This window comes from Myodes glareolus, chromosome 11 (assembly GCF_982192425.1).
Source record: "Myodes glareolus chromosome 11, mMyoGla1.1, whole genome shotgun sequence".
In the NCBI taxonomy this organism is placed as follows: Eukaryota; Metazoa; Chordata; class Mammalia; order Rodentia; family Cricetidae; genus Myodes; species Myodes glareolus.
In genome coordinates, this window is record NC_142036.1 from 53724391 (window position 1) to 53736611 (window position 12221).

Sequence of the window (12221 nt, forward strand, 5' to 3'; positions counted from 1 at the left end):
TAGGAGGGGATAATGTTTATAGCTTTATTAGGATAACTGACTAATATACCTTGAGTCACACATATACACATGACAACGTGGTTTTTAACCAACGCATACGCCATGAAGCCACCATCACAATGAAGATAATGGAATATTCCATGGAACCTAATTTTTCAAAGATTTATTATGTGTGTGTGTGTGTGTGTGTGAGAGAGAGAGAGACAGAGACAGAGATACAGAGAGAGACACACACACAGACACACACACACACAGAGAGAGAGAGAGAGAGAGAGAGAGGGGGAGAGGTGATGGTGAGCTGTCAGATGTGAGTGCTGGGAACCAAACTCTGGTCCCTCTGGAAAAGCAGCAAGACTCTTACCTATCAAGTCATCTCTCCAGCCTCAATAATTAATCTCCAATATACCAATAATGAAAACTTTTGGTGACTGCCAGATCCCACCACATTTTCTCTAATGTATTGCAGTCCTTCGAACATTGTTGTGCCTAGTACCACGAAAGATTCGCCTGAATTAGGAATTTTTATTTCCATCATTTTAGGTGCACCCAAATGGTGCCGACTCTGCCCTTTAAACCCACAGACAGGTGTGAAGAGAATGGTAGCTGAGAATCCTGCACAGCTTTGCTGCATGCTGCAGCACAGGGGCCGACCGTTCTTAGAGCAGGGCCTACAGATAACTGTACCCCTTTGTTCTGATGCTGAACTTAGCCGAAGACTTAAAAGGCACGCATCACGTTATCGTTTAGGAACCAGTAAAACATGTAGAGTTTGAAAAGACAGGTCGAAACATGGGAATGACACACGTGGGCGAGTCACCTCCCCCTTCATTAAGTACCTCCCGTTGTGTCAGAGAGTACAGTAACGGGGAAAAGAGCAGCAGACGTTTCCAGGAATGTCCGTGTCTCCGGTAAAGTAGGCTGCCTGAGACAGTCTGTCGTTTGTACAACTTTCAGCTGAACGCTTCCAAAGGGAGGCACAGCCGCTTCTGTATGCCTAGTGGCGTCCTGTTTGCTTTCGGTGCAACTTGGGGCAAATCTGGGAAGGTTTTTCTTTTTTGTTTGTTCGTTTGGTTTTTGTTTGTTTGTTTGTTTTGGTTTGGTTTGGTTTTTTTGTAGCGTGTCTCCTGATGGCCCATTCCTGTACTCTGTTTTGTTATTGTTATTGTTTGTTTGTGTGTTTGGACCTGCTCTGGGAACTGCTAAGGATGAAGGATTTAACCTCCAGGTTGCAGATGCTTGTCTTCACTTGCCACCAACACCTGTCTTCACCAGGTCACCACTCAGACCAGTGTCCTTTCTGCACCAGGCTCTGGTCACCCTCAGAACGCTGATCCTGAGATTCCCCAGCCTCCCTTGCTCTCCTAGAGTCCCAGGACTCCAGTCTGGCTTTAACTTCTTGCCTAATCAGTCAACCTGCAGTCAATACCTGCTGGTCCTCTCCTTGTATTTTTCCCCAGATGAAAGGCAGAGTCAAGTGGGTTTGGCACATCCCTTAATCAGAGCCTGCCATTAGCAGGCCCGAGGCTGACGTGCACTGGGGAGGTCTCGGACCGAGCAGGCCATTTTCACCTGCGTAATAACAGGCTTGGGAGTAGCGAAGCGGCGCTGGCACAGCAAGCAGCCTCTGGAGCAGGGGAGGAGCGCAGGCGGGCGGCCGCCCCGGGGCCCCGGAGGAAGAGGAGGGGGAGAAGGAGGAGCCGAAGCGCCCAGAGCAGCAGCCACGGTCCGCCCGAGTTGCAGCAGAGGCAGCGACGGCGGCGCGGAGACTCTGCAGCCTCCCGGAGCCCAGAGTCCCGGTAGGGACAGCAGCAGAGAGCGCCCGCGCCCCTAGCCACCGCATCCCGGCCTTGCCAAGACTCCGTCGCCCGGTCGGGGGCACCGCCAGCCATGGCTGCACCTCCGGATCTGCAAGATGAGCCGCTGCCTTTGGCTAGCCCCGGGTCCCAGTGGTTCGGGGGCCGGGGTGAGGGGGAGGACGAAGCAACGCAGCCTAAAGAGGCCAGGCCAGCGCGGCAGGATGGGGAGCCTGCCTGGGGGTCGGAAGCCGGAACAGGGGTAGTGCTGCCTGGGGAACTGTGCTCCGGCCCCGCCCGGTCGCCGCTCGTCGCCATGGAAACTGCATCCACAGGTAAGCCCGGAGGGCACCACGACCCTGCAAATGGAGGCCGGGACCCTGGTTTCTTGTGGGTCCTCTAATCCACAGATCTCCTCTGCGTTTTTCTGGCTTCTTTGCCTGGGGCACTAACCCCAGCAGGGTTCCGCCTGGTGCGACCGTAATTGTTAGCGGACTCGTGGAAAACAGCCGTGTGCTGCTAGCGGGTAGGAGGAAGAAGGCTGTCAGTCCTGTTATTCCATTATTACTCTTGTTTCAGCCTTAGATATTGTCCCTGTTGGCAAGCTTGGCTACTGCTGCGCCCCGGAACAAGTTTCTCCTTCTTGTCAGAGGCCTCGGGGCAGCAGGGCGGGCGTGACAGGTTGTGATGGTTTTCTGGGGCGTGTTTGCGCGCTGCGTGCTTCGAGGGGCGACCGCAGTCGTTGACAACCAAGCAGCAGGCGGGCCTACTGCTTCAGGACCCTCCCGCTGGGTTTAGGGCAGTGAAGTGCTTCAGTGGCTTTAATTCTCCCTTTCTCTTCTCTCAAGGAATCACCACACCCTACTCCTTTCCAGGTCCTAACTCCATCTCCGCTCCCCTTCTCCCGCGCAGAAAACAAACCCCAAGGAGTCCTGCACTTAATTCCAGAGGGACAGCACTGTGGGAGGTTTGGGAGCTGAAGCCATCCTTTATTTGCTAGTTGCTCTTTACCTGAACCTGTCAGTGAGAATTAAAACTTGCAACCCCCAAATGTGAAGGTCTTGGCTGAGGATTGGAGTGCTGGGGTTGTGGCCAGAGGTCCAGACACAGTTTACCAAGCCTCCTACATTTGAAAAAAAAATCATCCAGGGGCAAAAACTCTTCCCCTGACTCATCCTTCTCAGTCAGACAAAATCCTTGCCTGGTGGGACCAACCCGAGGGCCACAGCTTGTCCTTGGAGGCTAGAGAAGCTAGGCGCGTCGTGGGGAGGGGTGGCTGCCTGGTTAGCGCTGTTTCCAGAAGAAATTCTGTAGGGGGTGGCGTGTTGTGCTGTAGTCTGAGAGACTCTGCTGTTCTGAAGTGGGAGTTGTGTAGTTTGGGTAATGTAGTGTGAGGCCTGGGTGGTGGGTGTTCCCCGGAGGAGGGGACGTGGGTTGGACTGGCATATGTGCTCCTGGCAGCTGATTTAGGGAAAACCCCTTTCTTAAGCCACCCCCTCTTGAGGGTTATGTAGAGTGCCTTAGGTTGTCTTGACTCTGTTCTAGAGCAAGCAAGAGCTAAGCCAGAAAAGGAGATTTGGAGAATGCATTGAATAATGGAAAGGAAAAGGTAGGAGCCAAGAGATGAGAGAGAGAGACAGAGAGAGAGAGAGAGAGAGAGAGAGAGAGAGAGAGAGAGAGAGAGAAGGAGGAGGAGGAGGAGGAGGAGGAGGAGGAGGAGGAGGAGGAGGAGGAAGTGAAAGAAGGTGAGGGAAGGTGGAAGGAGGAGGGGAAAGAGGAGACCAGGAGGTGGGGGGGGGGAGGGAAAAGGAGCGCCGATGTGAAAAGCCCCAGCAGTTGACAACCTCGTTTGTCACATATTAATTACTATGGGATCTAAATCTAAGAACAGTTTCCTGGTCTCTTGCAAGTTCTTGTCTTCAAATGAAGAGAAATGAAAACGTGTAACGAACTGCAAGAACAAAAGGCAAACAATAACAACCTTAGAGCCTTTCTTGCTGAGGGTGGCTTACCATTCAGAAGCTTTGTCTATTACATTCCAAGTAAATTCTTTGTTTCTAAGCTTTACCTGCCTCCCATTAGTGTCACTAAGGGCAAGTGAGTAAGAAAGTAAAAGTCTTGGACTAGGTTACAAGCGCTAAAATGCTTCAAAAGGATGTATGTATGTGGATACACACATGTATATAATACAATAGAATGTTTTGATACAGTATACATTATGGAGTTATTAAAACAAGCTGGTTAACACAACTGTGATCAGTTTTAATCATGAAAACACTTAAAATCTACCTAGGAATTAAACATAGACAATATACTGTTACAGAGTTGTGGCTAGATGGGACAGTCACCATCTTCCATGGTTAGCATCTTTAAGATGAAGATATTTTGTTTTGTCAGGCAATTTGAAGTTTCCTCTCGTAAGCATCAAATGAACTAATAAAATCAAGCAAGGTTCTAAGTGTGGGCACGAGGAGGTTAAAAGGATGGAGACATGCATATTTGTATAGAAATGTTTGAGCTGATTGTTACTGCATGAAGGGATGTCTCATAAGATTGTTGTCTGGTTAATGTTTTAAATCTTCAAGCTTCCTACTTTATAGGCAGGATATGATGCTGGAAATGGCAGCTAAATAAGTAGCCATATGTTGGAAAATACAAATAAAAGCAGGGCCAGCCTCCTTACGTGTGATTTTTGCAAGTTGTTTTTTCATTTTTGTTTGTTTGTTTGTTTTTGTTTTCCTTTTTCAGTTAAGCAAAAAAATCAACAAATCAGTGACAAACCTGAGAGTAGACCATGGCACACCTTGCTTGACTTTGCAGTTCTATATTTTGCTTTACAAATAGAAACCAGTTTTGTGAGGTTCTGAAAACGAGGAAGCCCAAGCTCAAGGTGTCCAGAAGTGTGTGTCTGCTGTGGTTCTGCCTCCTGGCCCCAGTGGTTCTGTCCTTGTGCCCTCCAAGGGGAAGAAGGCAACGTTTTCCCCCTTTGAAAGAATGCTTTCAGCCTCAATGTCAATGGAGATGGAATTTAGGCTGAGAGTGTGAAGCGCTGTAAACAGACAGCTTCATTTTCACACGCAGTATTCCCATGGAAGACAGATACGGGTGTTTTCAAAACGGCTTTTCTGAAAAAGAACCACCAATCATGCCATCTGGCCAGAAATTCTGTTATTTATTTTTATACATTGATGGTAATTAAACTCCCCCGAGAAATAGTTCCAAAAACTACTTCTCTGTAAACTCCCAGAATAAGTGTATATATAGCTCAACACCAGGAAAAAGCAAGCTATAAAGGCCCATTACACTGAATGAATTTTCAGACATTCTCACTGCCTCTGTCACTTTTCTAACATGGAAAAATTTCCAACAATAACAAGAAAATAGCACTTTCTTGCCGAGCTTTCATTTTTCACATCTGAAATGCTTGTGGGCAGGTGCGATGACGCATTTGACGAAGGAGCATTCCAAGTGTCGTGTAGAGGCTACAGTGCCAGGGTCTCTAGCTGTGGAACATTGCCAGTCTCTTAGAGTTTTATACAAAAGGTGCTGAGAGCAACTGAGGTACACACACACACACACACACACACACACACTCACACACACACTCCTGGTAACTAGGAGCACACAAAAACAAAAGGAGGGAAGAATGGCCTTTTGTTTACAGAAAGAGTTTTGTATTTTAAAAAGAGCATTTGAACAAATTGGAATGGTTAAGAAGTTGACCTGTGGCCATCCCCTTTAGAAAGTATAAATACTAGTCTTTTCTCTTTCATATTTTGGGAAAGCTGCAGTGATACTGAAGCAAGAAGCAAGTCTCCATCTTGCTTTTACAGTCTATAGAAAGAGTAAAACAGTCTGGAAACACAATGCAATTTATTTCTCTAGATGCAGTCTTTGGACAGCTAACTTTTCTGACAACTGTGTCTGGTGCACATCTCTGAACACAGAGATGCTAGGGTTAACATCTAGAAGTACTTCGACACTTTCCAAATACATCGAAATGGGTAGCATCAGGACATTAAGCCTCCCTTGATGTGTTTGAAGTCACCATCATGAACTCTGCCTATCCTTCCAAAGAGACCTGTTTCTGTTATTTTCCAGATTGGCTATGAACTTCTAACACTGAGGTTTGGGAGGTGAGTTCTGGACCAGCGTCCATTTTACTGTCCATCCTAGGAAGCATGAATTATTTTGTAAAGTGAGAAATTGCTGGAGTTCAGTTCACCCTGGTAAACGGGCAGTTACTGAACGTCTCTGCTGAACACAGGACAAGGGTTCCTCGAACACGGGCCACTTTCTTTTTACATGCATGTTTAGTTTATCCAAACACTTCCTTTTGTGTCAACTTTCATTTCCTCATTCTCAAATCTTTGCTGGGAGTTTGACTGGCAGGTCATTGCCGTTGCCTCACTTCACAGGGACTGAGCATGAGCTAGTTTTCTGAGGTCAGCACAAGATACACAAATGTGAGTACCGCTTGCTCTGACTATATATATAGTTATGGAAAATAAATCCATTCCTCTTTCTCTTTGTCTTATTTTGCCTCTCTTCAAAGAAATAACTATGTTAAGTATTACTCCAAGGTCTTCAACTTTATTCATTATGATTTAACCATACATATTATATATACATATATCATATATATACACATAAATTATATATACGCATTTTTGAGATTATAATTTAATTGGAACATTTATCCCTTCCCTTTCCTCCTCCCAAGCCTTCTTATATATCCCTCCCCACTCTCCTTCAAATTCGTGGCCACCTTTTTCACTATTTGTTACTTCATGTAAATGCACACGTATATGTTTGTGAAAATATATATATATATATATTTCAAATACAACCTTTTCAGGCCATATAATTATACTTGTATGCATGTTTTCAGGGCTGACCATTTGGCACTGGACAACTGATTGATGTGTTCTTCCTGGAGAAGGATACGTCTCCTGTTCCCAGCTTTCCTTAGTGGCCTGTAGTTCTTTGTTAATAGATAAGGCCTTGTGGGCTTTTCTCTATTCAGTTTGGCATGTTCATTGGGGTCATCATTGTTCAACTCACATTTGGGTGGTCATGTGATGAGAATTTAAGGGTGTAGTTTCTGATATTGCTAGGAGGCACAATCTCACGGGAAACTCTCTGGACCTCTAGTCCTTGCAATCTTTCCACTTCTTCTGCAGTGTTCGCTGAGCCTTAGGTATGGGAGTGCTTTGTGGGTGTATCCATTGGGCCTGGGCTCCACAGCTCTGCATTGTGGTTTTCTGTAGTGGTCTCTGACTGTTGCAAAGAGAAATTCCTTGATGGAGTGTGAAGGCTACACTTACCTGTGGGCATAAGGACAAATGTTTATAGATTCTTGTTAGGGATGATGCTGGTTTAGTAAATTAGCGGTTGTCCATTCTCCAGCAACCATGACTTCATGAGCACTGAGTAGCTAGGTATGTTTCCAGTACTGGGCATGGTCTCCCTCTTGTTGCGTGGGTTTTAAGTCCAATGAAAGAGCTGTTGAGTACTGCTAAGATTGGTGTGCCACTACTGCAGCCCTAACGCTAACACACCATGCTGCTTGATGTGGTTCACAGGTGGTATTGCTGGGTAGGGCTGTTGGGTGCCTCCCTTCTTTGTAAGTTTGCACAGTTCCTAATGGTTTGATAATGAAATTATTTTCATAGCGAACTTTGAAAAATGTACTGGAGAACTTAGAGGGGAAAGAAGACAGAGGGTGGGTGTATTTTCAAGATACCAATACATCGCTACACGGACGCTTGGCGCTGAAGTCATCAAAACGAACATAGTTTTGAAAAAAGAGAAAAAAAACCCTGGACTTTTGTTTCTTTAATTACTTTCGAGATCAAAGAGAGCACTGAGCAGATCATGAAGTACAGAGCCTTCTGTTTGTGGGGATGCTGTGGTAATAATATATGAGAAAATGGGAAAGAGCGTCCCACGTCATGTTTGCCATGTGTGATATAAATGGACAAACAGGAAAAGCTCAAACACGCAGGCCGCCTGACAGGCATAACAAGTAAAAGTCTTTGTAGTTGCTGTGACGAGACCAGTTCCTTGGGTGCAGCCGTTTTCTATCTCACGACACTGAGGGGGTAGCTTTAACATTCAAAGTATCTTTGAGAAGACAGCTAAGGCCTGAAAGTTGAAATATATACGTTCTCAAAGATAAAAAACAGTTGATTTTGAAAATCTATAAGGCAAAAATCTTTAAGTCTGGTCACGAGTATAAGCTAATAATGTATTTTATAGAAAATACGAATTCTTGGTCAGACAATGGCGGTGCACGCCTTTAATCCCAGCACTTAAAGGGAGGCAGATGCAGGCAGATCTTTGTGAGTTCGAGACCAGTCTGGCCTACAAGAGCTAGTTCCAGGAGAGATTCTAAAGCTACAGAGAAACCCTGTCTCTAAAACAACAACAACAACAACAAAACCCGAATTCTTTTGAAAGAAGTATATTAATCTCCAGAAATTTGTGGTTCACTAAAATATAGCCCATGTAACATAATTATTTTCTTTTCAAATTCAGAATTGCTACCATATATACAACACTGATTGTGGCCAAGAACTCAACTTGTAAACGGTGTAGAAAGTTTGTTCTTTAATTGCACAAATATTATTATATTTCAAAGGATGGCTGATATGCCACAGGGTAGCATTAACAGGAAAAAAAATATTGTTTACCCAAAAATGTAAGATGAACTCTTATTAAAAATATCTTTTGTCTTAATTTAAAATTTTGTTTTTGGGGAAGGAAGAGTGTGTTAGATGGTCTTATAATTTAAAAAGCACAAAAGAATATATAGAGAAAAAAATTGTCTTCATAGTTTAGTTTTGAATAAGATAGTATTTGTTTCACTCATAATTTTACTATTGTTTTGTGAACCCCTGGTATATACCAGATGTTGTTGGAAGCACTGGGAAAAAAATCTGTTTCCCCAAAAGTATATTTTGGGGGTTGCTGTTGGGGAAAGGAGAGACAAGACAGCAATCAGAAAGGACATCTGAAGGGAGATAAGGTACCGTGGACAATGTCCAAGCAGAGAAATGAGAGCTGGAGGGCTAGTCGGAAAGATTTCTTTGATAAGGTGGTGCCGAATCAGAATGTTTCAGTAACACTCACAGTAGACTTGTGCCAATGTCCCGTTCAAGAAGGAAAGAAAGAGCAATGAAATGAGCTTGGGAAGAATGGTGGGTGAGCAAAAGCTGATGGGTAAGACAGTCCATTAGGCCCTGGCCACCACTTCAGCTACTACACCGAGGAAAAATGTAAGAGGTCTTTATCCCTAGCAGGGGGCCTATTTTAAGCAGCTCACTTGGCTCATTATGTCAAGAATCTAAGACGGCAGAAGGTGGTAGATTCGGAGGAGGAATTATCAGTCAGTAGGTCACACTGGACTGAACTAGAACAGTAACATTAGGGGAGATGAAAAGTGGTTGGATTTCACATGCAGAATATGTGTAAGTACATACATTCTGAAACTAACACTACATTTCAGTGGACTGTGGATGGGATAGGGGAGGAAAAAAAACTCATTCAGATTGTGCAATGGAACTTGACTTGAGCAAATATAAAAATAGAGTTGCTACTAACTCGGCTTAGGAAGGTTTTAAAGAGGGCAGGATTTAAGAAGCAAACAAGGAATTGGGTTTCAGAACTGTTGATTTTGAGATATCAGATACCCAGGCGTCAAGTTTTCCTTGTTCAGTGGGGTTGGAACATGGCATGGAAGAGTAAATACACACTTGGTAGTTGTTGACAGAGAGATAAGATCACAAAGGGGGTCAGTTTTCACAGTGAATGGATCAAGGGTTTCTGAGACACTTGAGTATCCAGGTGTCTTCGCGGAAATTTAAGTGACCAGTTCAACAGCTGCCGGAATATTGAGAGGGGAGTGAGGACATGCTGGTCTAGGTGAAGGGGGGAGTAAAAGGGGAAGGAGGAACTCAGAGGAATTTGGATCGGCTTTTGGGATTCCCTTGGAATGTGTGGTCATGGGTATATGTGAGAATATATATGTGAGAAGAAGAATATCTCCTTCGCCTCCTCTTTCTCTTCCTCCTCTTTTTTTTTTCTTTCTCCTGGCATGTTCAGCCCAAGTTTGGTTTAGAGTAGTAAGCGAATGGTTATGTGATTTGTTTTTATTTCATAATAATCCTGACTGCAGATTTGAAGCCAATGCAAATTAGTGAATACACAATGCATCATGGGATCTGGTGGGAAGCGTGAAGAACAAAGGTGATAAACAAGGCAATGTGCTCTGCTGGAGAGAAGGTTCCAGAGTGAGAGCTAAAGAACATGTGGCCTCAATTGGAGAATTAAGGTGTCTGAGATAGAGATTAGGAGGGAAGTGGGGATTCTAAAAGAGCAGAAGACAAGCTTATTGAGGAGCTGAATCCAGGATGGGAGGATGGCAGTGAAGTGAACCACTAGATGCTTTCTAACAATACAGAGCCGTGACAGATGCGGGAGTGTGGCAGTGAATGACACACTAGTTGATATCGTTAGGAAAGAATATAGTATGCTGGAATCCAATCTATGGCATTTGAAAGGGAGATAAGAGTGGTGATCCATGAAATCATAAATATAAAATCCCAAGTATAGGTTCAGGAAAATCTGTTTAATATGTGCAGACTGTAGGAAGGAAAACTTAAAATAGTTCATGACTGGGTTTGGGAACATTGAGGGTTGTAATATGAACTAGTGGTATGGGGAAGTTATGGAAATATTCTCTGCAATCCCAAGTAGTGTTACTAGAAAGTCTCTGATTCACACAGTACGAGGTAATGGTTCCCTGCCTGTTGTAGGTGCCGTGTTCTGAGGCATTGGTGAGCTATGTAAGGTAAGGAAGGACAGCTGTGGATACCTCTGAAAAACAGACCATCTAGGAAATTGCTGGAAGACGGCAAACACTGGTAAAGAAGAAAAGCATTCCACAAGATGCTTGAAGTCCATTTTATGAAGCAGAAGGAGACAAGAGGCAGCTGGCTTCCCAGGGCAGAACAGAGATGAAGGATTTGGAGACGTAGATTCCTGCTGAGTGAAGAAGAGTGATGTTCTGGTAGTTAGACAGGCCGGGCAGAGACTGTCTCCCAGCGTTCAAGCAAAAATGTGGTTGTTTGACTTGGTAGGGAATTTTGGGAAGGACGATTTGCTTGATGCCCAAACTCCATTCCTTCCCAGAAGAGAGCTGCCTCTCTCCTCAACACCGTGTTTTTACATAGATCTCAAAAGCAAACTCAGAAGTTACCTAATAAAACTTGGAATAGTATCCATCATTAAAAACCACAGTTAACCTCAAAATAATGACCTATCACACACTCTCCATAAAAGTGTAACTTTTTAGAACCCATCTTGACTTCTCTACTGTTAAGAAATTTCCCCAGCATAACATAAAGAACTTTAACATTGTGTCCAACCTTGGGTTAGCAGCTTAAACATGAAACTTGTGATCTGCAAACATTTTCAATTTTTATTTTTGCACTCTATTCCCCTTTTTTGCTACCAGATCTAGCTCCATAATTACTCAAAATAAAATTTCTAAAATATTTTGGGAATTCATTAATTCTGTTATGCTAAAAGCCCCATATGATTTGTTCCTCATCCCCCTGCCTCACTATCTCTATTTATTCACATAAGACTATGTTTGTGCATTGCCTTCTGATGTATGTTTTCATCTAGAACAGTCTTTCTAACTTCCTGACATGAATTTCCTAATTCATTTACTGAATCAGATTATTATAAAATCAGTTATAGGCCAAAATCTTTATCATCAGTGTAGGGCATTTTTGAATATTGTGTATATTTGAACTTTGTTTTGCTCACTCATTAAAGATAGATTCTTACACAAGAGGAAATTGTATTTGATTATTGTCTATCTAGTTCATAGAAATAAGAAACAAAGGCCAAGGTCGCCTCGGTCTGTGACCGGGATTTTTCAACTCTGAAAACTTAGTACTTCTCAAGATGAGGTCTGTAGACTTCTTGCTCACATGAAGCTACACATGGACCTTCAAACAGGGGAGCAAGCTCACCAAATGCAAGTTAAAGCTATAAGAAGCACCAATTCTCTTAGCTGGTGTTCTACTGCTGTGATAAAACATCACGGCCAAGGCAGCTTAAAAAAGGAAACACTGAATTGGGGACTTGTTTGCAGTTTCAGAGGGTTTGTCAATGATCATTATATTGGGGAACATGGCAGCAGGGAGGCAGGCATGGCTCTGGAGCAGTAGCTAAGAACCTACATCCTGATCTACAGGCAGCAGGCAAAGAAAGAGGGAGCCTGGGCTTGGCATGAGTTTTTTGAAATCTCAAAGTCCATTCCCAGTAACACATCTCCTCGACCAAGTCCACACTTCCTAATCCTTCCTAAACAGTTCTACTAACTGGGGGCCAAGCATTCAAACATACGAACCA

General features: G+C 44.0%; 1 protein-coding gene across 1 annotated transcript in view; it reads left to right on the forward strand.

Annotated features, from left to right (window-relative positions):
* The first annotated feature begins 1710 nt into the window (after positions 1 to 1710).
* Rtn1 (reticulon 1) overlaps positions 1711 to 12221 on the forward strand; it is a 213988-nt gene continuing 203477 nt past the window's right edge. The window contains exon 1 of the mRNA XM_048415626.3: positions 1711 to 2128. Within this exon, the coding sequence (XP_048271583.3) occupies positions 1888 to 2128 (241 nt within the window). The 5' untranslated portion in view covers positions 1711 to 1887. The remainder of the gene's footprint in view (positions 2129 to 12221) is intronic.